The 27,147-nt window shown below is 37.8% G+C and overlaps 1 protein-coding gene across 1 annotated transcript in view; it reads left to right on the top strand.

Moving 5' to 3' along the window:
- Nucleotides 1-27,147, top strand: part of LOC133543151 (paired amphipathic helix protein Sin3a-like) — a 49,480-nt gene that overhangs the window by 21,607 nt on the left and 726 nt on the right. Inside the window, exons 15-21 of the mRNA XM_061887638.1 lie at nt 81-675; nt 1,432-1,601; nt 3,409-3,582; nt 3,666-3,752; nt 8,517-8,608; nt 15,468-15,672; nt 26,918-27,147. The exon at nt 26,918-27,147 is cut by the window's right edge and continues 726 nt beyond it. Coding sequence (XP_061743622.1) covers nt 81-675; nt 1,432-1,601; nt 3,409-3,582; nt 3,666-3,752; nt 8,517-8,608; nt 15,468-15,672; nt 26,918-27,136 — 1,542 coding nt within the window. The 3' untranslated portion in view covers nt 27,137-27,147. The remainder of the gene's footprint in view (nt 1-80; nt 676-1,431; nt 1,602-3,408; nt 3,583-3,665; nt 3,753-8,516; nt 8,609-15,467; nt 15,673-26,917) is intronic.

Genomic DNA, 27,147 nt, shown 5'->3' on the forward strand with positions numbered 1-27,147 from the left:
GGGTTGCCACGCTAAAGGAGTCTGGAGGTTTTTGTGCAGATAACATGACTGGTGGATAAACGTCTGGCTGTCTCCCGTAGCGACAGGAGAGAGCATCCGAGGAAACGGCCACCCCTCTTCCGAGCGGCCCACACATAAACCTGACTTACGATGACAGTCAGATCCTGGAAGATGCCGCGGCCCTCATTATTCATCACGTCAAGCGACAAGTGGGAATCCAGAAAGATGACAAATTCAAGATCAAACAAATCATACACCACTTCATCCCAGATCTCCTTTTCAACCGGCGAGGCGAGCTCTCTGATGTAGAAGAGGACGAGGACGAGGACGAGGATGAGGAAAAACAGGACGTGGATGTGGATCAAGACGGATCGAAGAAGCTCAATGGCCTGCCCGGAAGCAACCCGTCCAAATCGAAACTCCTCTTCGGCAACACAGCAGCTCAGAAGTTGCGGGCCACTGATGAGGCTTATAATTTGTTCTATGTGAATAACTACTGGTACATCTTCTTTCGTCTTCATCACATCCTCTGCTCTCGGTTGCTGCAAATATACGGGCAGGCTGAGAAGCAGATAGAGGAGGACACTCGTGAGAGAGAATGGGAAAAAGAAACGTTTGGGCTCCAAAAAGATAAAAATGAAAACCCGGCATTCCAACTTAAGATGAGGGAGCCAAGTAAGTGTAAAACATCTTTGTTTGATGTAATTGCATTGCTTTTGTACTATAGCGTGAAACAGTGGTTCTCAAATGGGGGTACGCGTACCCCTGGGTGTACTTGAAGGTATGACAAGGGGGAAGTGAGATTTTTTTTTAAATATTCAAAAAATAGCAACAATTCAAAAATCCTTTATAAATATATTTATTGAATAATACTTCAACAAAATATGAATGTAAGTTCATAAACTAAAAAGAAATGCAACAATGCAATATTCAGTGTTGACAGCTAGATTTGTGGACATGTTCCTTAAATATTGATGTTAAAGATTTATTTTTTTTGTGAAGAAATGTTTAGAATTAAGTTCATGAATCCAGATGGATCTCTATTACAATCCCCAAAGAGGGCACTTTAGGTTGATGATTACTTCTATGTGTAGAAATCTTTATTTATAATTGAATCACTTGTCTATTTTTCAACAAGTTTTTAGTTATTTTTATATCTTTTTTTCCAAATCATTCAAGAAAGACCACTACAAATGAGCAATATTTTGCACTGTTATACAATTTAATGAATCAGAAACTGATGACATAGTGCTGTATTTTACTTCATCTTTTTTTTCCAACCAAAAATGCTTTGCTCTGATTAGGGGGTACTTGAATTAAAAAAAAATTCACAGGGGGTACATCACTAAAAAAAGGTTGAGAACCACTGGCATAAAACATAGACACTATTTTGTCACCCTCCAACATGTATTGTCCTTTTCTTTGTTGCAGTGGATGTTGACATAGAGGACTATTACTCCGTCTTTCTGGAAATGGTGCGGAATCTTTTGGATGGAAACATGGAACCAACTCAGTATGAGGATTCCTTGAGGGAAATGTTTAGTGTCCATGCCTACATTGCCTTCACCATGGACAAACTCATTCAGAGTATTGTCCGTCAGGTACATTTAATACATTTTTATTTATTGCAGTATTGCACAATTATAATGCAGTGGTGTCTTGTTTTTCATTAACAGTTTTTATCCCTTCTAAAGGGTCAGATGAAGACCGAAATGTACCAAAACAGAAGCGATTTTTACTATGAATAATATTGCAGTGTAACGTCAGTACTTAGTGCGGTCACTTACCATTAGGGTTGTACCAATATGAACATTTTATATTGCAGTTATCATTAATATTCAGATTCAAATTTAGAAGTACTTTATTAATCCCAGAGGGGAAATTAGATTTTCAGCACAATCCCAATCTACCTACTATCGCGGTATTGTTAAATATGCTCATAACGTATCATACACATTAAATCAGTTGACAAAATTGAACTAATAAATTGGCACACAATTAAGGTTGGGCGATATGGCCTTTTTTTAATATCGCAATATTTTTAGGCCATACCGCGATATACGATTTATATCTCGGTATTTTGCTTTAGCCTTGAATGAACACTTGATACATATAATCACAACAGTATGATGATTCTATGTGTCTACAGTAAAACATTGTTGTTCATACTGCATTAATAAATGCTACTTTTAAACTTTCATGCAGAGAAGGAAATCACAACTAAGTAAATTTATCAAAACTGTATTTATTAAAGTTAATATCAGGTGACTTTTCAAATGATGCTACATATTAGCAGTAATGCTACTTTTGGTAGCAACGCTTGTGCCACACGCTTGACAAATTAAAGTTGTCTATTCGACATATTTCCTCTTAAAGCCGAACCACCGCCAGACAATGCTGTTTTTCTTGGGAATTAATTCTTCCTTCATTTGTTACCAGATTCGCACATTCTTCCTCTCGTATTATCCGCTAGCAACACTCCACTAGCATCACAGCTAACGTATGCCACGCTGCTACCTCTCTGCTGGGTGAGGGGTATACGTGTATGACGTATGACGTGACAGTATGTGACGTGTGAAAGTTTGTGCGCTCGCGGTCTGTGAGAAGGAGACACAAAAAGGAGTGGGAAGAGCCTGTAGTGTAATGCCCGCAGCTAAAAACAACTGCGTGAGAACGTATACTCGAATATTACGATATAGCCTTTTTTTATATCGCACAGAGACAAACCCGCGATATATCGCATATATCGATATATCGCCCAGCCCTACACACACTATACTTTTTTTTAGCAGAAGAAACATTAACTATTGTTCTGGATTCTTAAGAACCATATTTTTATTCAAATGTTTAAATGTAATATTTTTTTCCATTTTAATTTGTTAAGTTCCAGTATGTTTCTTTTAGTTGATAAAGGCAAATTGGGTGTACACGTTGCTTCATATTCAATTAAGTTCACTTTTTTTTCTGGACATTTTATAAAATTGTAAAAAAATACCTTTGTATCATATTTTTCCTAGTATAAATTGATCACTCGTTTCTAAGTAAGCACAGTCTGTAGGCACAATGTGCACAATTGAGTATCTTCGTAGCTAAGACTATAATGTTTGATAAAAATTAAGCTTTTGGTATGTAATTTGTTCAAATGGAAATACATTAATGTGTCTTGTATTGATGTTAGCATTTAAGATAGCTAGCGATCAAGCACTAGTCGGTCCGTGAGTTAATCTTTGTTTGGGCACTGAATTCTGCAAAAGTTTGCAAACAGTTTATTTGGGAAAATTTTGATCGAAAATAGGATCACACGAAAAGGGGGGCGTACGAAAAATGAGTTACCAACGTATAATCCTAAGTGAGTAATAAATACTTGACATGACATTGCCACCAACAATCTGTGAATGTCTTTCTCAGCTCCAGCACCTTGTCACGGATGATGCTTGCACCCGTGTGATGGACCTGTACCTGAGTGAAATGGCCAATAAAGCCACAGGGGGCATCCTGTCCACGCAGGCATCCCGGGCCACAGCTGAGAGCACCTACCAGCGGAAAGCAGAGAATCTCATGTCTGATGAGAACTGCTTCAAGGTAAACCTTTATCCGGTATGCTTTTCCAGCATTATAATTTAGTCTGAGGATTTTGATTATGTGTATTATTATTTTTTGTCTAGTTGATGTTTATGAAGAACCAGGACACAGTTTGTCTTGCAATGGAGCTTCTGGACACAGAGGAGGAGAACTCTGATGAACCAGCAGAGGCAAGCATTGAAATATTTCACTTTTGAGTGCAACACTCAGATACACTTTCAGATACACTTTCATCATACTGTCAAGAATAGAAGTGGGGTTTGCACGATAAATGCACAATATTCACATTGAAAAGGTCATTTTATGTACTGTTGGAGGCGAATTAACGATTAATAAAATGCTTGTGATGTTTTAGGAGCTCCAAGTAAGTGTGTGCTGAGTTTAAAGATATTGCACATGTAATATTCCACCTCTATTCGCCACGGTGACCTGGCAGAGGTGGACTGTCTTGCCGGTTCCTAGTGTTTGCTCGGCATCTTTAATACGCACCTCAGCCTTGATTCTAGCATGTGATCGCAAACGGCAGCTGCTTCGAGTAGACAAAGACTGTTTGAAAGCATCACAACGTTCAATTGGCTAGTGCGCGACAAAGCTGAATGAAGCGGACTGAAGTACACTTTATATCCACAATAGGGCTTCACAATTATTTGAATTTGAATAACAATCATGATTTTGGCTGCCAGGATTATATTAGTGTGATCGTCAGTGATATTAACATTTAAAAATCAGGCAGCGCTGCATATCCAAACAAGCACTTTTACAGCAACAGTGGCTCGTCAACGTGAAGCCGCTTTTGCTCATGCAGAAGCCAATGTTTATGCGCAAAGGCCTCCTGTATCACGGCGACCACCTCAGAGGTTGGCTTTAACAAACTTTTCCAGGCTGCTGCAGTTGGTCGCCGTGTTTGTAAACATTGCGGTGAAAGTGAATGACATAATGCAAAAGTCCAAAATTCGGGATAAGTCCGTGTCAAAAGATGCTGAAACGCCATAAACACTTGCAGAGCTGTACAACGATCACTTTTAAACAGCTAGACAGTTTGGCTGCGTGGCTAACACACATACCTTTCACCCCATTTGAACCCCAGAAGGGACCCAAAAAGCAAATCTTTCTTTAAAAAATGTTTCTCTATGAGTCATGATAACAAATGCATTTTATTGTAAAGAAAAACATTAATTTATTGCCTAAATTAGCCCAAAATGTAGTCCTGGTGCACACATACTGTATCTTTTTTTGACCAAACCAGTTTGAAAGCCTGACTGTTTAGTACAGTTATTAGCATGGTTGACTTTTAAGCAGGAGGAACTGGTTCAAATCCCTGACTGCCCGAGGGCATGGACAAAATTAACAAGGTTTAATTTACTAAATTCATTCTGGGATGCATGCAGTTTATTATTTCCAACTCTTATAACATACATTTTTCATTTCTAGGTTTATAGTATGTTGCAGTACAGTTTCCTATCTTAACATTCATATTTTCCCTACTATCACAGTATTTCTACATTAAAACCATTTTACATTTAAACAGTTTCCATCTTTCCTTATACATTCCACTCACATTCAAACGAGCAGTCTTCAACATTTAAACCATTCCTACTGTACATTCAAACATCCATGCGTCCATTTAGTACAGCTTGTCCCTGGTGTTCACAACTTTTTGCTGGTACAGTAGTAGCCCTGTAGATGATTTAATCTGTTTGCTCAATACTGACAGCTGCAAAAACACTGCAAAAGTTAACCATGTAGCTTTAGCACAGAAGATAACAGTCCCTTTCACAGACAATATATTGCTGGGCTTTCCTCTACCATTGCTGACGTTTTGGTTGTTGTTAGTTGAAAACACAGGGTATGAAGCACATTGCACCTTTTGTAAGGATATAGTTCCATGGCAAATCTAAAAAAATGGCTGTTGTGATGTTTGCTAATATTTTTTCGATTAGTTTACAATAGAGAGGTTTCTTTATTGTATTTAGTTGGATTTCCAATGTAAAAGAGCTGTGATTGATTTTGGCCCTCTGATTTTCCTTCATGCCTTTGCACTTTTTTGTCTGTATACATATGAAGTGGTCTTAAATTTTATTCGTTATGGTCTTAAAAAGTTTTAAATTGGGCTTGTTCAAACCTGCAGAGAGGCTTATGAAGTATTGTTGGTGGTTTTTGGACGCATTTTTAAAGTGACTTAGAGGCAAAATGGATTGCTCCCATTAGCTGCATTGCCAGCCACCGAGAACGAGCTAATTACTACAAATTGCAAAAAAAACAAAAAACTTTTGCCTTCTCGTCGATCATGAGGATTAGGAATGATAGGCAAAATTTCAAAAAAGTGCAGATTGCTTTTGATATATAGCTCTAACAATACATATGATTAAGTCAAGTGGTTAGGTGCAATTGTTGATGTGTGGCTGTTTTTTAAGGCCCCGATAAAAATGAAAATGAAATCAACATTGAATAAATAAGGCTAATATCAGCATGTGATGAAAAAAATATGACATTTTAATACTAAAAACGGACAAAAACACAAAGATTTGTCTTTAAACACATTGATAATGTTTTTTTAGACTGTTTCCTTACAAATTACATGATATTACGGTCAGGCCCCACCCAAACCTTCCCACCTTAGCGAATACAGGAAGTAGATTGTTGACCTGTGGGAAACACTATGTTTTACTTAACATAATAATTACAGTGGAACTAGGGCCGGGCGGTATACCGTTCTTACGGTATATTTTAGAAAGATATATATATATATATTTATATTTGCTGCGCTTTTGTTACAGCCACGAGTATTTTGAAAGAGGCGCCGCTGTAAGAGAAGTAGTCTTCTCCACTATGAAATAAGTCTGCTTTGGCAATAGTTTTTTTCAGAATTGTTGGTTCTAATCCTCAATCTCTTCAGTATGAGCAAGCACAAAATGGCTGCCGGCGGGACACAAAATGAATGAATGAAGCTTTCGTACACAGAAACATGATTCGCACATAGCGGCATATTCGACGCGATTTACAGGTTCATAAACCGAAGTTTAAAAATAGACTGGTTCGTTAATTGAGGTTCCACTTTAAGTGTGATTAATTGATTAGTAAAAAAAAAAAGATAATCAGGATTATAATTATGGATATAATCGTGCAACACTAATCCTCACAAAACAATACAGTTTTCATACCAGATACTTTTGATGCTACATTGTTCAATTTTAAGACGCAGAGTTCTAAAGGTTCAAACGTCTGTTTATTGCTTTTGTATTCTCATCTGCACATGATAGAACCATGAATTGATTAACGTGGACCCCGACTTAAACAAGTTGATAAACGTATTTGGGTGTTACCATTTAGTGGTCAATTGTACAGAATATGTACTGTACTGTGCAGTCTACTAATTAATGTTTTAATCAATCAATCAAAGAACGAAACATGTACTCAGGTCCAAGCACAAAATAATAATCAAGCATTAAAAATAATGAAAACATCTTTAAAAGACCGTCAGAAACCAAATTTGTACTTTTCTCAGAAAAGATAAGATCAGTGCAAGGTAACTGTTCACAAGATAACAGCAGTGCAGCATAACAAAGTGCCATTGAAGTCCACTGGTAAAAAATCCTGTATTTTTTTTTCATATCGCTATTTATATCACATGGTTAAAATAATCACAACAAGTGTTTAAATCAGGGGTGTCAAACTCATTTTACCTCGGGGGCCGCGTGGAATAAAATATATTCCCATGTGGGCTGGATGGGTAAAATCATGGCATAATATATTAAAAATAAAACTACAACCACTTCAGATTGTTTTCTTATTTTACTTTGGTCCAATCAATCAATCAATCAATCAATCAAAGAACGAAACATGTACTCAGGTCCAAGCACAAAATAAAAAGCAAGCAATAAAAATAATGAGAACATCTCTAAAATAGAATAGAATAGAATAGAAAGTACTTTATTTATCCCTGGGGGTCAATAAAGACCGTCAGAAACCAAATGTGTACTTTTCTCAGAAAAGATAAGACCAGTGTAAGTTAAATGTTCACAAGATAACAGCAGTGCAGCATAACAAAGTGCCATTGAAGTCCACTCGTAAAAAAATCCTGTATCTTTTTTTCATATTGCAATTTATATCACATGGTTAAAATAATCACAACAGGTGTTTAAATCAGGGGTGTCAAACTCATTTTACCTCAGTACCTCATAGTTTTCTTATTTTACTTTGGTCCAAAATAGAACAAGCACATTCTGAAATTGACAAAACACTCAGGAAAACATTGGTGCAGTTTCAAAAACACAATGAACTTAGACTTAATCTCAGTGTATCTACAAAGCAATTGAACTTTAAATCACAGCCCATCTAGGATTGAACAAAAAAACTAAATAAAGCATACCGGTAAACATAAACTCTTCTATGTATCATATACTTCATTTGTCATTTCCACATATTAATCCTATGCTAACTCAACAAACCATAAAAACCGAGGTAGAAACTATTCAAGAGGGTTGAGTTATTCCTTGCCTTCTAGGCATCATTGTGTATTGATTTAAAAATAAAAGCTGTGCAATGTGTGAAAAATTTTAAGGCAATCATTTTCACAGAGCTATATTGATGTGCAGGGTCTCATGCAGCATTTTAAGTGGCGTTACAAATTGTTTATTTCACTCCTATTTGTTTTACGTTGGGTCGAGGGGGAGGAGTCGCAGCCCCAAATAACCGTGTACCCCTTGCTTGGTATACTTGCCTCACCCTGGTATAAACTATTTTGCTTGCAGAAACAGATTTGCTATTGCGACATCCAGTGGACACATTTAGAACAGCAGTTTATTTTCATTTAAAAATTCAGCCCAAATTTTTTCACTAAGCGAACTCATCGCGTGGGCCGGATTAAACACGGGCCGCATGTTTGACACAGTTGTTTTAAATTATTAGTAATTCCTCTTTCCTGTGTTTAACAGAGGTGGTCGGATGTGGGCAGATACCTAAACTCCGATTCGGCATCTCCAGAGCTGCGTGAGCATTTGGCCCAGAAGCCAGTGTTCCTCCCCAGGTGAGGCTCCAGCCATGTCTCCTTCTAGTCTGCTCTCTTACAACTCATGTCCTGATCCTCTACTCAGCCGAGCATCCACTCAGCTGTTGATGTGCCACACACCTTCTGACAATTGAGAGCAGTGGCGTGTAGAAAAAGCTGTCTACTGATTTTGAGCATAAGTGGTGCTTGGTAATAGACAGATCCTAGGATTTAGTAACCATAGTGACGCCACTGTTACAGTACAAAAAAGAAAAGAAAAAAACTGCCTCACATGGATGATTGCACTTTACATGGTCATTCTTTTATGAAAAGGGAATTTATTTATTCATTCATTCAGTTCTTTTTTAAAAAGGTTTTTATTTATACACCGATTTTAAAATGAAATGGATTGCCTTTATCATGGTTTGGAGTCCCTACTTTAGCAGACATTTGATTTGGTTTAATTGATCTTGTGTTGAATCGAAATGCTTTTCAGTGTGTGACGTCATGACAAAGTCAGTGAATACGCAAACTTAGACTAAAACAAATGAGTCCGATGCCATGTTATTTAATTTTTCTACCATTTCTTTTGACCTGAGTTTGGCTAAAGACGAAAGCTCTTGTAATAGACAGCACAGTGAAGAATTTCTAGAACTTCATGTCCTCTTTGTAACTGTCTTCAAAGCAAGAGTCCTGTATGAGGCTTAATCAGCTGTTTACCACTGTGTCTTTGTTTTAGTCTGTAAACTCAGTGTTATGTTTGTAAGAAATGGGAACGTGCACACCTGTTGCACATTGTTGTTATGGATGACGTTATTAGCTCCATTTGAGAGATTTGTGCCCAAGTTTTTTTTAGAACTTTGGTCAAGCACATTTTCTGCATCACTTGTAAAGAAGAATAGGGTTTGTCAATAAAATGATCATTTAAATTGTATGCTCTTATGTTGGTCTATTTCTTTCTTCACACTAGAGCCATTGACAGAGGCGTGTCTGTGTCTGTGTCTGCGTCTGCTCTGCCTTCTTGTTCAATGTGTGAAGACTTTTTTTGAATGTTGCTACTTATGAGTTTTTTGTTTTCTGACATAGCCGTCTATTACCGTAAACTTGACCTCTGCTAAGCCACATCTGTCTCGTATGCTGTCCCAGATTGGCCCACGTAATCTTAATCAAAATTTAAAAATGTAATATAGTGGGGACCTTTGATTAATTTATTTTTTTTACGACTAACAAAATGTTACAATCTTAGATACTTGAGTTGAACAATGCCAAAGCATCAAATCATAAATGTTGTGCATTTTGCTGTGCACTCGCATGCAGTTTTGGATTACTCTGTTTGTGGGGGTTTGCAGTCTGCTCTATCTCCTGACATCAGAGTTTGATTGATTGATTGATTGATTGATAGATACTTTTATTAGTAGATTGCAGAGTTCAGTACACATTCCGTACAATTGACCACTAAATGGTAACACCCGAATAAGTTTTTCAAATTGTTTAAGTTGAGGTCCACGTTAATCAATTCATGGTAGAGTTAGGTGGATGTACTTATTTGGGCATGTAGTAAAGCCCCCTGCTTCAGGCTATGAGAATAGAAAACAGGTAGGATAAAGTATTGTTTTCATTAATCTTGGCATGTGCTTAAAAACACAAGACGTGAGACATGCAGTGACATAAACGCCGTTAAAAGCAGCCTTTTTCATGCACTCTCTGATTGGTCGAGTGTGCCACTAATGTTGTGATCAGGTGAATCTATATAATTCTGAAAAAGTATATTTTCGAACATGTCTGGAAATAAATAGCAGTGATGATGTCAAGATATATATTTAAACCGTATAAATTTTCAAAAGATAAATTATGGTACTTTTGGGGAAGGTTGGGGTGTTGTTTCATTTGCAATCTGGGTATGCCTCCTCAATCGAACATCTTGCAGACAGACTAATACAAACGGTTTATAAAATGAACACCAAAGCATATCCAAAACATGATATCTATGTATACCACAAGGACGTTTTTTAAATGTAGATTAGAATAATCATAGGTCCCCTTTAAAACATGCATGGACTAAAACGGCAATGTTTCTTCACTTTAATTGCAAATGTTGATCTGAAATCTGATAAGTTTTCATGAAGTCGATTTGTCGACTTCTAAAGTACTAAAAGTTGACCAATCACAACCTTTACAGCCAAGCCTGGATTAGCTTCTGCCTAGTTTCTATGCAATCCCTTTCAAAACTGTCTTAATTTTTTTTTGCGGTTTGTCAGTGTCGAGTGCAATGCAAGAAGTGTTTTCTGATGACCCAACTAAGTGAGCAACCACAACGTTTGTTGACTTGTTAGCTTCCTTTGTTGCAGTTCAAAGACTCAACTTAGTGAGCAACCACCTTTGTTTACCTATATTTAGCTGGTATCTTCCTTTGTTGGAAATTAGCAATAGGGGTGTGTTTGGTGCTTGAACCACCCGACTACATTCTATCGCAGTCGTCACTTAATTTTGCAACTGGTGATTCGAAATAAAGATGGACTGTAAGCCTTCTGAAAGACTCATGTACAGACGTAAATTTAAACAAAATTGCTATGCAAGAGGGTTTGGAGGGGAAGTAGCTTCTATGCAGAATCATAAACCAGGCTTGGTTTTTAGGTCTTAGCATGCAAACGATGCCCCTCATACCGTACAAACAAACATGTTTGGATCAACACATTTCAGCTCATCCTCATTTTATTCATAGTGCATGTATAAGATTGTGTAATGATACATATCTGGTCGGCGACATTTTTATACATGCATATTTTGATTTGATATAAGGCATAAATATTTCAGAAAGCAGTTAAATGTGGTATTTGTTTTACCTTGTTCAACCCATTGCACAGATCTTCTCTTATGATTTAAGAGCAAGTTTGTCTACATCTTATTTGGATTTTTTTTTTACCACCATCTCATCAATGAGAGGTCAGCAGTCTGTTTTCACAAAAAAACAGTCAGTGACAGCCCAAATCCAGTTTATTTTCCAATTGTGTTGGCTTGGTCCTCATCGCATGATCATAACACTGTGCATTGTTGGTGGCAGTATGTGAACATTTAAGTATACTCCGCTCATATTTTTGATTGGTATCCAACCAGGCAACAATTCTCTAGTGTTTTGTTTTGAACAGTTTTACCTGAATCTGGCCTGGAAGTCTTTTGTCTTTTTAAGCGGAGCCCTGAATGCAAACATAAGCCTCATGCACCTCGCACAGCCAATACCCTCTGTGGTAAGTCTAGTGTTCTGGTGCGACGTGTCGACACAGTCAACACAGTAAGTACACATTTCAAACTTTCATGCTGCTATTTTCTTATCTGCACAGTATTTGGATCAATAATCACTAAAAATGAGTTTTTCATATGGATTTGAACATTGACAACAACACAGTCACTGCACTGTAAAAGAAATATTACGACTGCTGCCTCTGCTGCTCTTATAGATCCACATATCCCGAATGATTTGACCTCCTATCTAATTCTGTACCTGGGTGAGTTGAATGCATGGGTGTAAACATTTTTCCTGGAAGGGACAGTATTCCTAAATGTGCCTAAATGGCTTTGTGCAGCGTGTAAAATAAGGCTGTGAAATAGCATGTGTCATGCTGACCTCAGTTAAAAAACAGTTTGAACTTAACTTTAACCTATTAGGCCCTCGGCCATGTTTTTCAAAAATTGACTAGGGTGTGTCAGGACAGTCTAAAATATATATGCTGCTGCTTCCAAAACAAATGAATAAAGTAAAATGTTGTTGGTACCGATAAAATAAACAAAACGCTGTAAAATGTAAAGCTTTTAGTAGAAGAATGTCGAAGCCAGGGGTCACCAACCTTTTTGAAACCAAGAGCTACTTCTTGAGTACTGATTAATGCAAAGGGCTACCAGTTTGATACACACTTAAATAAATTGCCAGAAATAGCCAATTTGATCAATTTACCTTTAATAAATAAATCTATATATATATACATATAAAATGGGTATTTTTGTCGGTCATTCCGTCGTACATTTTTTTTCTTTTTACGGAAGGTTTTTTGTCGAGAATAAATGATGAAAAAAACACTTAATTGAACGGTTTAAAAAAGGAGAAAACACGAAAAAAATGAAAATTTCAAATATTTAAAATTCAACCGAAAAAAAATGAAGAGAAAAACTAGCTTAATTCGAATCTTTTTGAAAAAATTAAAAAATGAATTTATGGAACATCATTAGTAATTTTCCTTGATTAAGATTAATTTTAGAATTTTGATGACATGTTTTAAATAGGTTAAAATCCACTTTGAAATAAGATTTAAATTTGATTCTACAGATTTTGTAGATTTGCCAGAATAATTTTTTTGAATTTTAATCATAATAAGTTTAAAGAAATATTTCACAAATATTCTTCGTCCAAAAACAGAAGCTAAAATGAAGAATTAAATTAAAATCTATTAATTATTCTTTACAATAAAAAAATGAATTTACTTAAACATAGATTTAAATTGTCAGGAAAGAAGAAGAAGGAATTTAAAAGGTAAAAAGGAATATGTGTTTAAAAATCCTAAAATCGTTTTTAAGGTTGTATTTTTTCTCTACAATTGTCTTTCTGAAAGTTATAAGAAGCAAAGTAAAAAAAAAAAAATGAATTTATTCAAACAAGTGAAGCCCAAGTCTTTAAAATATTTTCTTGGATTTTCAAATTCTATTTCAGTTTTGTCTCTCTTAGAATTAAAAATGTCAAGCAAAGCGAGACCAGCTTGATGGTAAATAAATACAATTCAAAAAATAAAGGCAGCTCACTGGTAAGTGCTGCTATTTGAGCTATTTTTAGAACAGGCCAGCGGGCTACTCATCTGGTCCTTACGGGCTACCTGGTGCCCGCGGGCACCGCTTTGGTGACCCCTGGTCTAAGCAGTCCCAGAGTGACTCTAAAGAGGAACTAAAACGTGTCAACAGAATATGTTGATGCAAAATATGCAGTATTTGTAAAAAAAAAAAAAAAAAAAATGTCTATGTGTATACATATATTTATGTATGTATATATAAATATGCATGTATACATATATTTATATGCATATGTGTGTGTGTTAATTGGTCAATAATTCATGACAACATTGATTCTGATGCAGTAGACAAGTAGGCAAATATTATTTTTGCAGTTCCTACTTTCCCGGAGTGAGAGAGGAAGCAGGCAGGACTTGGTTGACACAAGTCTTTGATATTTATCTGCCGTGTTGCAATTGCGGTATGATGGCAGTTTAGCTCTTTTACGCTTATCCAAGCTCTAAGAATTATGTTCATGGCTTTCTGGTGTCATCTTGTGGTTAAGGGCCACAATTACACAAACAATATTTTCTTGATTTTCAATCTGCAATTCTTTCGGTTTACAGTAGAAAAAAACCAACATTGTAATATACCAGGATTACAGTACCATATATTAAAAAAATAACAGTTATATTAGGAGTCAGTGGAGTAGTCAAAATGCACTAATTAGTCACCACATATGAAAAAAACTGCTATAATTTATTATCTAGAGCTCTCAAACTATCCATCCATCCATTTTCTACCGCTTATTCCCTTTCGGGGGCGCGGGGGGCGCTGGCGCCTATCTCAGCTACAATCGGGCGGAAGGCAGGGTACACCCTGGACAAGTCGTCACCTCATCGCAGGGCCAACACAGATAGACAGACAACATTCACACTCACATTCACACACTAGGGCCAATTTAGTGTTGCCAATCAACCTATCCCCAGGTGCATGTCTTTGGAAGTGGGAGGAAGCCGGAGTACCCGGAGGGAACCCACGCATTCACGGGGAGAACATGCAAACTCCACACAGAAAGATCCCGAGCCTGGATTTGAACCCAGGACTGCAGGAACTTCGTATTGTGAGGCAGACGCACTAACCCCTCTGCCACCGTGAAGCTCTCAAACTATTCATTTTTAAAATCAGATTAATCAAACACTTGAACTTTAATTAGCTTTTATGAATTACTTGCTTGCATAATTATTAACGTTTAAAAATACTAGCATTTTAGATTGTTTCATGCGGCCACATTGATAGCACGCAATACAATTCAAGATAAAGCACTCTTAATGTACAACACAGTTATCGGATTAACTTAAGTTATATAACGCACACAGAACAATGAGCAACATGGTCTGTGTCCTTTCTTTCTGCAGAATGATAAAACAGGTGTGTGATCCATAAATGGATCAATTCATTTAATCTTGTTAACTTTAGATCTTCACGTTTTTATTCTGATACTAGCTTGTATAGTTTGTGCCAAAGTTCCTCTCAAAATAGTGCTATATAATAAAAATTATAAAATAAAGCTTTTTCTCCAGCATACACTGTTCTAGCCCAAAAAAGGCACACACAATTTCGTATTTTGGAATCAATACCCACCTTCCGCCCAAATGCAGCAGAGATAGGCTCCAGCACCGCCCACGACCCCAAAAGGGACAAGCGGTATAAAATGGATGGATGGATGAAATCAATATGGTACTGTTAAATTCCTTTTTGTGTAAAAATGTTACAGCTCTGCAATGGTTTATCTGCTAGGAGGTCTTGTATACGCAGGGGTTTGCTTGTATGGATTTGATGCAACTTTCAGAAAATCAGAAGCAACAATATTTGCACAATCAATTGTTGCTTTATTCAAAATCTCTTGTGTTTTAAAAAAAAAAACATTTTTTAAGGAGGAAATGGTTTATAAGCATTTTCGCCAATAATGTCATTAATATGCTAATTTTGACACCTTATGCAGCCCTTGTGGGTGGGGAGAATAATCTAGATAGCATTTTTTGAGAGTCGAAATCCAGGGCCTTAAGAACATGATACACTTAGGACTTACTGAATTTAATATTAGTCCAGCCTGATCCATGACAAGTACTGTTGTGGCTTGCAGGAATTTAAGAAGGATAAGAAAGTGCCAGAGAGGATGGGAACAGCTGCAACAGGAGAGGATAACCCCGGGCCCCTCAGACCAGTTGCAAGGAGACAAGAGCCATCTAAAGATGGAGTGCATGTTCAAGCTTAATTCCTACAAAGTGTACGTCTGCAAGTCTGAGGACTTCATGTACAGGCACACCGCACTCACACGGGCTCATCAGGTAAGTCTTATTTATAATGTGGAGAAATAATTCATTACGACATAAAAGGCAGACATTTTTGAAATAACCAAAAACTTAAAAGGCTGGTAAAAAATGAGCACTGGAAATGAACATATTACCTTTGAACTCTGAAATAACATTTGCACTTATTGACAACAATTAATCATTCTTACAAATGCAGTCAATAGTTTGATGTGCGTAACGCAGATTACATCTTATTTGAAAAATGAGGGAGATTTTCACCGAATCGACGTTCGCTTGTTGTAACTCTCAAAATAAACACATTTTTTCATCTCTGAATCTGATAAAACACATATTACACTATTAGGGGTGAAGTGTCCACCAAAATCATTTTATTCTTAGGCTGTCTAAATTGATAAGTGCCTAGAATTGAAGTTTAAAAAGGAGTAAGTACAAAAAATTGTGATAGATAGATAGGTCTTTATTGTCATTGCACATGTACAACGAAACTTTGTTTTCAGCACAAACCCTTTCAAGATTAGACAAAAACAAACAGTGTACAGGGTTACAGAACAGGAACGCTGATGGGTCGCCATAAGGCGCCCAGTAAAAGATGGGAAAAAGGTAAACGCTGGGGGAGGATGAGTGAAAAAATACTATCTAGACTGGGCTCCTTAGGGGGCCCAGTCTGGAGTGGGAAAAATTCCCCATAGCAAAGCACATATACATATTACTACGTACATCTCGAGATATCTAGCAACAGAGGGAAGGGAGTGCGGGGTCATGGTGGTAGGCCGCAGCTCTCAGGCGCTGACCATCCATTCATCACCTCTATGGGATTTGCGTCGAGGGCATTGGGTTGGGGGGGTTTCATGTGTATGTGTGGCGTATATTTTTGTGGATGTGTGTGTGTGTGTGTGTGTAAGCCCGTAGTGTGTCCCTGTTCCGCAGCCTTAATTTATTGTGCAGTCGCTAGTCCAAAGTCAACAATAACAGGTAGATAGATAGATAGTACTTTATTGATTCCTTCAGGAGAGTTCCTTCAGGAAAATTAAAATTCCAGCAGCAGTGTACAGAGTTGAGATCAATTTAAATAAAAGTAAAAAGTAAATAATGGGGGTTTAAATGGAAACAAAATTGAGAAATATTACAATAAGAATAAAAAATAAAAAGCAACAATGGGAATAAAAATATAACAGTAAAATAAGAATATAACAAGATGTGTGTCCATGAGAGACAAGAAGGGAGTTTGTTGTGCCTTTGCTGCACTGTCCTTCGGGAGAGTCTCGAGGGCAGGGAAACAATCCAAGTTAGAATGTTTTGTATGCGGGTGAAAATAAAATTTGCTTTTCACTCTAAATTGTCTATGACTGGTCCTCAAAAACTGCGGGGTAGACAATCCGATGTAATCCACAGTTTTTCCCGCATCCTCCAATCACTTGTGGCAGCTTTGGGGTACTTTGAAGACTGCCAGCAACTTCCAATTTATCGACAAACCAGAGCAACGCTTATTCCAATCAGCAGATGTCCTGCTGTCATAATTCCGAATAGGTGGATATCTCCACGTCCTCGACAGAAAAGGGTCACCAGGCACGCGGCCCGCCTTCTTCTCCCAAGAGTCCGTCGTGTGTCCAGCAACAACCGCTTCATCACGACAGCAGGTTCCCCCAAACCCAAGATCTTGTCAATTTTGTTGAGGCCAGTTAAGTAGTTCCAATGTTTAGATTTGGAGAGCAGTGCAAAAAGAGGCAACAAGAAAGTAAAGACAAGACAAAGAAGCAAGCAGGAGAGATAAGGGAGAGGAAAGGGGAGCGTCCACCCTCGATGAGTGCCAGAGAGAGAGAAAAAAAAATACCAGCGCTGGAGAGAGAGAACTGACCTGTTTAAAAGTTCGGAACAATCTTTAAAATGGTCGCCCTACCTGCATAGTAGTTTAACCGTATCAACACTGAAAGTTAATTTGGCGTGTGTGTGTGCGCCGAGCTAAAAATGACTAATTTGAAAAGAAATTGCACTTTTTTTTGGGGGGGGGGTCATTTTGCCCCTCATACACAATCCTTGTGCGAAACAAGAACACACATTTTTTTCATTTTCTGTGCATTCTAAATAGTCAAAAACTGCTAGTACGAGGCGGCTAACAAGGCAGGTAATGGGGATATACCGTACTTTTCGGGCTATATATAGCTATATAGCGGTTTTCAAGTCCTACCCACGTAATTGTATTTTGTACATGTATTGGGGCCGACTTACATCAATTAGCTGCAGGTGCACACTTTGAATGGGGAAATATTTACCCAGGTGCTTGTGTCCATTCACAAATTAAACAAAAGACAGTGTCTCTAACATGCTTACAGTCTACCCGAGAGCGCGGTCTTCGTCCTTTGCCACCTTTTCGGGCCTGTTCGTGATGGTGGATTTCTGTTTAGTGTGGCGTTATTTTTTTAATAGCCGGGTCGATATAGTTTTGGCTTTGGGGTCTGTCGTGTGCATTTGGTCGATTTTCGGGCGAAAAAAAACGATTTAACCAAGACATGGTTTGCCCGACGTAGAGAACACAGCATGATCGGTACGTTGTACGTTTTTTGAGAAAAGAGGAAATGGCGTTACTGGTGTTCCTGATATATTTGTCTTGGCGGCAGAGAAGACCTGCAAGGCAATGAAAGTCAAGTGTGGATGTGTTGCCCATCTTAAAGGACGGTGTTGCTAATGCAAATGTAGCAAGGTACAATGATTACTAGTAGTGTTTATTTTAGTTTATATGTATAAACAAACAATATACATGTTTAAGATACTGCTACTACTTGGATCATTGCTGAAGCAAATATGTTAATTTGAATTATTTTTGAATTTATAATTTTTTATCGTCACAGCTAGGCAAAACCTTAGACCATCCATCCATTTTATACCGCTTATTCCCTTTGGGGTCGCCCCTTAGACCAGGGGTGCACGCGGGCACCAGGTAGCCCGTAAGGACCAGATGAGTAGCCCGCTGGCCTGTTCTAAATATAGCTCAAATAGCAGCACTTACCAGTGAGCTGCCTTTATTTTTTAAATGTTATTTATTTACTAGCAAACTGGTCTCGCTTTGCTTGACATTTTTAATTCTAAGAGAGACAAACCTCAAAAAGAATTTGAAAATCGAGGAAAATATTTTAAAGACTTGGTCTTCACTTGTTTAAATGAATTCCTTTATTTTTTTACTTTGCTTCTTATAATTTTCAGAAAGACAATTTTAGAGAAAAAATACAACCTTAAAAATGATTTTGGGATTTTTAAACACATAACTTTTTACCTTTTAAATTCCTTCCTCCTCTTTCCTGATAATTTAAATCAATGTTCAAATAATTATTATTTTTTTATAGTAAAGAAAAATAAATACTTTTTAATTTAATTCTTCATTTTAGCTTCTTTTTTTTCGACAACAAATATTTGTGAAATATTTTTTCAAACTTATTATGATTAAAATTCAAAAAAAGTATTCTGGCAAATCCAGTAAATCTGTAGAATCAAATTTTAATCTTATTTCAAAGTCTTTTTAATTTCTTAAAAAATGTTTGTTCTGGAAAATCTAGAAGAAATAATGATTTGTCTTTGTTAGAAATATAGCTTGGTCCAATTTGTTATATATTCTAACAAAGTGCAGATTGGATTTTAACCTCTTTAAAACATGTCATCAAAATTCTAAAATTAATCTTAATCAGCAAAAATTACTAATGATGTTTCATGAATTATTTTTTTAATTTTTTCAAAAATATTCGAATTAGCTAGTTTTTCTCTTCAATTTTTTCGGTTGAATTTAAAATTTTAAAGAGTAGAAATTGAAGATAAACTGTTTGAAAATTTTATTTTCGTTTTTTTCGTGTTTTCTCCTCTTTTAAACCGTTCAATTTAGTGTTTTTATCATCATTTATTCTCTACAAAAAACCTTTGGTAAAAGGAAAAAAAATGAACGACAGAATGACACACAGAAATACCCATTTTTTTATACATATAGATTTATTTATTAAAGGTAAATTGAGCAAATTGGCTATTTCTGGCAATGTATTTAAGTGTGTATCAAACTGGTAGCCCTTCGCATTAACCAGTACCCAAGAAGTAGCTCTTGGTTTCAAAAAGGTTGGTGACCCCTGCCTTACACCATACTGGGGAAAATTAAGGGCCGGTGGTCACATGCGGCCCGTTAAGCTTTTCAATCTGCCCCGCCGGACATTCACAAACAATTTTTTTAGATCTTTAAGATGGAAACTGTAGCCGCCATTATGATGTGCAGTGATGTTTTCAAATTCCCGTAAGTCTTGAACTATACAAAGTATTTCAATGGTTGGAATCTACTAGTTACTATGGTAATGTAAGTCACGGCAGCTCAGACGAGGCACCAAGCAGTGTGGGTGGGGAGTGTTTCCAGAGTGGCCAGGCTAAAATGCGGGTGTCAGGGATCAATGCGGAAGGAGATTTTTACAACAAAGTTCTAAAGCTTAGTGATATATCAGATAGTAGGTGGGGGGTTTCGCTGTTTGTGTTGCCTTTTTGTTGTCTTTTGCTTGATTGTAAAATATGTCGATCGAGAAGGGGTTCATATGTTGTCAATATTCAGTGTTTTATCGTTCATAGTTAATATTTTAAATCCCACTTTCTTTATTTTTCATGTACATTTTGGGTCTCTCATTCAGTAAAAAAATTAAAAATGCCATTCTGTTTTTTAGGCGGTCTGTCATAACATTCAGTCAGACATTAGTGTGAGGTTTTGTATTAATGTTCCTAAAAATAAAATACACCGGCCCCCAGACACATTTTTTCTCCAAATTTGGCCCTCAGAGTCAACATAAGTGCCCAGGCCTGCCTTAGACAAAGTGTTCTCTTACCCCTAAAAAATTAGCTCATAAAATAAAAAAATACTAAAATATATACTGGTTAAAGGAAGTTGGACCCCACCTTCTGCCCGAATGCTGCTGAGATAGGCTCCAGCACCCCCAAAAGGGACAAGCGGTAAAAAATGAATGGATGAAAAACTTGAAAGTCTATTTTTGTCAGTCAGCCACTTGATGGCAGTGTTGGCTTCCCGCTCCCTCTGCAACCATCCATCCATCCATCCATTTCCTACCGCTTATTCCCTTTCGGGGTCGCGGGGGGTGCTGGCGCCTATCTCAGCTACAATCGGGCAGAAGGCAGGGTACACCCTGGACAAGTCGCCACCTCATTGATGATGGAGATAACCTTTTTCCCTACAATGGTTATGGAAGTATTATTGTAGCAAAACTATTTGCAAATGCGCATCTCAATCCACGCGTCTGTAATCCAATTCACATATCTGTGTACTAATGTATGTATCTTAATGTATGTGTAATCAGAGCTGGGTGTGCGTGTTTTAAGTCGTCTATATTATGTCTGTGGATTAAAAAAAATCTGTGTATTTCCCCGAATGGCTATTTTTTTTTTTTTTTTTTTTTTACACATGAAGAGTTGTATGTGCATGAAAAAAATGTCTATAATCAGTAGGGCTGCGAATCTTTGGGTGTCCCACTATTCGATTCAATATCGATTCTTGGGGTCACGATTCGATAATATATTGATTTTTTTGATTCTCGATTCAAAAACGATATTTTTCCGATTCAAAAGTATTCTGCATTCATTCAATACATACGATCTCAGCAGGATCTACCCCAGTCTGCTGATATGGAATCAGAGTAGTAGATTTAAAAAAAAAATTTAAAAAATTATAATTTTAAAGGACAATGTTTTATCAACTGATTGCAATAATGTAAATTTGTTTTAACTATTAAACGAACCAAAAATATGACTTATTTTATCTTTGTGAAAACATTGGACACAGTGTGTTGTCAAGCTTATGAGATGCGATGCAAGTGTAAGCCACTGTGACACTATTGTTCTTTTTTTTATTTTTATAAATGTCTAATGATAATGTCAATGAGGGATTTTTAATCACTGCTCTGCTGAAATTATAATTAATATTGATACTGTTGTTGATAATATTCATTTTTGTTTCACTACTTTTGGTTTGTTCTGTCGTGTTTCTGTCTCCTCTCAATTGCTCTGTTTATTGCAGTTCTGAGTGTTGCTGGGTCAGGTTTGGTTTTGGAATCGGATTGCATTTTTATGGTATTGCTGTTTAATGGTTTGTTGGATTGATAAGAAATTTAAAAAAAAAAACATCCAAAATAAAAAAAATAATCGATTTAAAAAAAAAATGAGAATTGATTCTGAATCGCAACTTCGAGTTGTGTGTCCGTGCAGCATTTCAAATGTGTAAATGTAATACATTTAGAATATATAATATAATATAAAATTTACTACTCATATTTTTAGTATAATAATATACAATGTAATGATTATATATGTAAAAATAATTTAATTATAATATAATCGTAGCACCTGAATCATAGTTGAACGGTGACCTGTTTAAAGATTCCCACCTCTACAGGATGACAAGCTAACATTAGAACAGTGGTTCTTAACCTGGGTTCGATCGAACCCTAAGGGTTCGGTGAGTTGGCCTCGGGTTCGGCGGAGATCAAAACACACCCGACTCATCGTGTAAATACAAAATTCTCCCTATCGGCATATTAAGGATACGGCAACAGCTGACTGATTTGCAGGTGTGTAATTTGTTGTGAGTTTATGCACTGTGTTGGTTTTCTTGTTTGAACAAGGTGATGTTCATGCACGGTTCATTTTGTGCACCAGTAAAAAAAACAAGGTAACACTTTAATAATAATCATAATAACTTAGATTTATATCGCGCTTTTCTAGACACTCAAAGCCATCACAGAGAAGTGAGACTCAACATTCATTCACACCTGGTGGTGGTAAGCTACATCAGTAGTGGGGAACATATTCACCATTAATTAGTTGCTTATTACATGCAAATTAGTAACATATTGGCTCTTAACTAGTCATTATTAAGTACTTATTGATGCTTTATTCGGCATGACCTTATTATAACTCTAACCCTAACCAAATAACTCTAAGTTAAGTCTTTATTACTTAGAATATGTTCCACTAGTGTCCAAATAACTCTAAATTAAGTCTTTGTTACTTAAAATATGTTCCCCATTCTAAAGTGTTACCAAAAACATATAACTTTGTCTTGAATTTGAAAAAAAACATTTTATTTTTCACTAAAGAAGGGTTCGGTGAATGCGCATATGAAATTGGTGGGGTTCGATGCCTCCAACAAGGTAAAGAACCACTGCATTAGCGGTTGGCTTCTTGTTAGCTTCAATGTAAAAAGTAGGGGTGATCCATCCAGATATCGAAACTATCGATACCTACTATGATATCAGTATATAAGCGACACTGAAGGTTGATATATTTTTCTTATTACAAAATCCTTTTTTTTTGTAATTTATTTGTATTGTTTACAACGTCATAGGGTAAGTGCCTGGATACAGACAGGAAGGCTTAAAGGACAAGACTCACATGATTTAAAAGGGAAACAATCATTGTTTTTAATTTTATTTATTCTACACTAGCCGCTAGAGGTGGGGGGAAATTATCTATTTTTAGATGCATCACAATTCGGACATTGACGATTATAACCTTGGTTAGTAAGTGTCAATAATCGATTATTTATTTGTTGTAAATACAGTTCTAAAATTTGGCTGGCCGACCTGCTCCTTTAATTTAGGCCACTTATGTTTCAGTTTGTCTTTGGAAGTGGGAGGAAGCCGGAGTGCACCTGGGGATATCAATCAATCAATCAATGTTTACTTATATAGCCCTAAATCACTAGTGTCTCAAAGGACTGCACAAACCACTACGACATCCTCAGTAGGCCCACATAAGGGCAAGGAAAACTCACACCCAGTGGGACATCGGTGACAATGATGACTATGAGAACCTTGGAGAGGAGGAAAGCAATGGATGTCGAGCGGGTCTAACATGATACTGTGAAAGTTCAACATGATACTGTGAAAGTTCAATCCATAATGGATCCAACACAGTCGCGAGAGTCCAGTCCAAAGCGGATCCAACACAGCAGCGAGAGTCCCGTTCACAGCGGAGCCAGCAGAAAACCATCCCAAGCGGAGGCGGATCAGCAGCGCAGAGATGTCCCCAGCTGATAAACAGGCGAGCAGTACATGGCCACCGGATCGGACCGGACCCTTTCCACAAGGGAGAGTGGGACATAGGAGAAAAAGAAAAGAAACGGCAGATCAACTGGTCTAAAAAGGGAGTCTATTTAAAGGCTAGAGTATACAAATGAGTTTTAAGGTGAGACTTAAATGCTTCTACTGAGGTGGCATCTCGAACTGTTACCGGGAGGGCATTCCAGAGTACTGGAGCCCGAACGGAAAACGCTCTATAGCCCGCAGACTTTTTTTGGGCTTTGGGAATCACTAATAAGCCGGAGTCCTTTGAACGCAGATTTCTTGCCGGGACATATGGTACAATACAATCGGCAAGATAGGATGGAGCTAGACCGTGTAGTATTTTATACGTAAGTAATAAAACCTTAAATTCACATCTTAAGTGCACAGGAAGCCAGTGCAGGTGAGCCAGTACAGGCGTAATGTGATCAAACTTTCTTGTTCTTGTCAAAAGTCTAGCAGCCGCATTTTGTACCAACTGTAATCTTTTAATGCTAGACATGGGGAGACCCGAAAATAATACGTTACAGTAATCGAGACGAGACGTAACAAACGCATGGATAATGATCTCAGCGTCTTTAGTGGACAAAATGGAGCGAATAGGTTGATTGGCAACACTAAAATTGGCCCTAGTGTGTGAATGTGAGTGTGAATGGTGTCTGTCTATCTGTGTTGGCCCTGCGATGAGGTGGCGACTTGTCCAGGGTGTACCCCGCCTTCCGCCCGATTGTAGCTGAGATAGGCACCAGCGCCCCCCGCGATCCCAAAAGGGAAAAAGCGGTAGAAAATGGATGGATGGATGTTTCAGTTTTCCACACATTTCCATTCATTTACTAAATGTAATTGGAATTATTTCAGCTGTTTCTTATTACAAATGCACTGTTTTTTGAAAAGTTGGAAGTGATGAATATTTATTTAGTGAAACAAAAACTGTAAAACTCTGCGATGAGGTAGTGACTTGTCCAGGGTGTACCCCGCCTTCCGACCAATTGTAGCTGAGATTGGCACCAGCGACCCCAAAAGGGAATAAGCGGTAGGAAATGGATGGATGGAAAAACTGTAAAACTGCATCAATGTACATAAAGTAGCAATAATCGATTTTTAATGGAATTGTAGCTCCTAAATCTTAATGGAATTGTGAGGTACCCAAAGATTCTCTACTAGCCACTTGATTTAAAAAAAAAAAAATGTAAGTAGCTTTCAATACCACACATCTGATTAACAACAATACTATCAAATTGTAAATTTAATAAGATATGTTTTATAAGAATGTGTCATGTTTACGTTAGTTTTACTTTGCTTGAAAACATGTTGGTTCTATATTCTATTGTTTAAAGCAGGGGTGTCAAACGTATGGCCGGCGGGCCGGATCAGGCCCGTGAACAGGTTTTATCCGGCCCGCATGATGAGCTGCTTTTTTTTTTTTTTTTTTTATGAAATAAACTGCTGTTCTAAATGTGTCCCCTGGATGTCACAATAGCAATTCTGTTAGGCAAGCACGGTTTATACAATAAAGGGTGACTGTGGCTCCTCCTTCTTTGACCCACATGAAACCTAAAGCCTGCTTCGAACACATCGTCATTTGGCACCCTCGTTGCCCCAAAATGTCTCTGTCAAACACGAGAAAAGTGAACTTAACCGTTTTGAATAGTTTTTACTTTCAATCCCAGATCGGCTGTGACTTAAAGTTGAATCCTGGCTTTGTAGATATACTGAGACGAAGTGTTTTCTCATTGTGTTTCTGAAGCTGCACCAATTTCCTCAGAATTTTCAACAAACTTGAAGTGTTTTGTCCAGACGATTATTCGTGATTTGTACGTTTTCATAATGTGCTTGTTCTATTTTTTTGGCCAAAGCAAAACAAAGAAAACAACCTGGAGTTGTCTTTATTTTTAAGTTTTCATGCCATGATTTTACCCTTCCGGCCCACTTGGGAATAGATTTTCCTCCAAGCTGCCCCTGAGCTAAAATGAGTTTGACACCCCTTGTTTAAAGTATCGGAATTGGACGCCAAAAATCAATCAATCAATCAATGTTTATTTACATAGCCCTAGATCACAAATGTCTCAAAGGACTGTACAAACCACTACGACTACGACATCCTCGGAAGAACCCACATAAGGGCAAGGAAAATCACACCCAGTGGGCAAGGAGAATTAACACCCAGTGGGACGCCAGTGACAATGACGACTATGAGAAACCTTGGAGAGGACCTCAAATGTGGGCAACCCCCACCCCCTCAAGGGGACCGAAAGCAATGGATGTCGAGCGGGTCTAACATGATACTGTGGAAGTTCAATCCATAGTGGCTCCAACACAGCCGCGAGAGTTCAGTTCAAAGCGGATCCAAGACAGCAGCGAGAGTCCCGTCCACAGGAAACCATCCCAAGCGGAGTCGGCTCAGCATCGTAGAGATGTCCCCAACCGAAATACAGGCGAGCGGTCCATCCTGGGTCTCGACTCTGGACAGCCAGTACTTCATCCATGGTCATCGGACCGGACCCCCTCCACAAGCAAGGGGGGGACAGAGGAGACAAAGAAAAGAAGCGGCAGATCAACTGGTCTAAAAATGAGGTCTATTTAAAGGCTAGAGTATACAAATGAGTTTTAAGGTGAGACTTAAATGCTTCTACTGAGGTAGCATCTCGAACTGTTACCGGGAGGGCATTCCAGAGTACTGGAGCCCGAACGGAAAACGCTCTATAACCCGCAGACTTTTTTTGGGCTTTAGGAATCACTAATAAGCCGGAGTCTTTTGAACGCAGATTTCTTGCCGGGACATATGGTACAGTACAATCGTGGTAGCTAGACCGTGTAGTATTTTATACGTAAGTAGTAAAACCTTAAAGTCACATCTTAAGTGCACAGGAAGCCAGTGCAGGTGAGGCAGTATCGGCGTAATATGATCAAACTTTCTTGTTCTTGTCAAAAGTCTAGCAGCATTTCAACTTTTTCTGGTTTATGATTACACCAGTTTGGTCTTTTATTCCACTTAATGATTCTGTATTTGTAGAATTGTTTTTAGAATGAGCTGCAGCCCACAAATGGCCCCCCCAGCCACAGTTTGGACAACTCATCACGCTGCGTCGTTAATTACTTGCACTGTAGTTTGCTGCTGTTGTTTTCCACTAAAATGTGTGTCGCTAAAGTACATCTCTATGTTCTCTGTCTTCCAGTCCCACCAGCGGGTCCACAGGCGCTTGCACAGACGCTTCCAGGCCTGGCTGGAGGTCTGGGCCAAAGAACACGTGACGAGCGACATGGCCGCTGACAGCCGCGGGTGGCTGATGGGGGACGCACAAGACGGGCTTCTGCCCTGCACTACCACCTGCATTGTGGAGGTCCTCCATTATCTCAACGTCAACAAGTACAGGGTCAAGTACAGAACACTGTAGTCCGTGATGCT

This window comes from Nerophis ophidion, linkage group LG25 (genome assembly GCF_033978795.1).
Source record: "Nerophis ophidion isolate RoL-2023_Sa linkage group LG25, RoL_Noph_v1.0, whole genome shotgun sequence".
Lineage (NCBI taxonomy): Eukaryota > Metazoa > Chordata > Actinopteri > Syngnathiformes > Syngnathidae > Nerophis > Nerophis ophidion.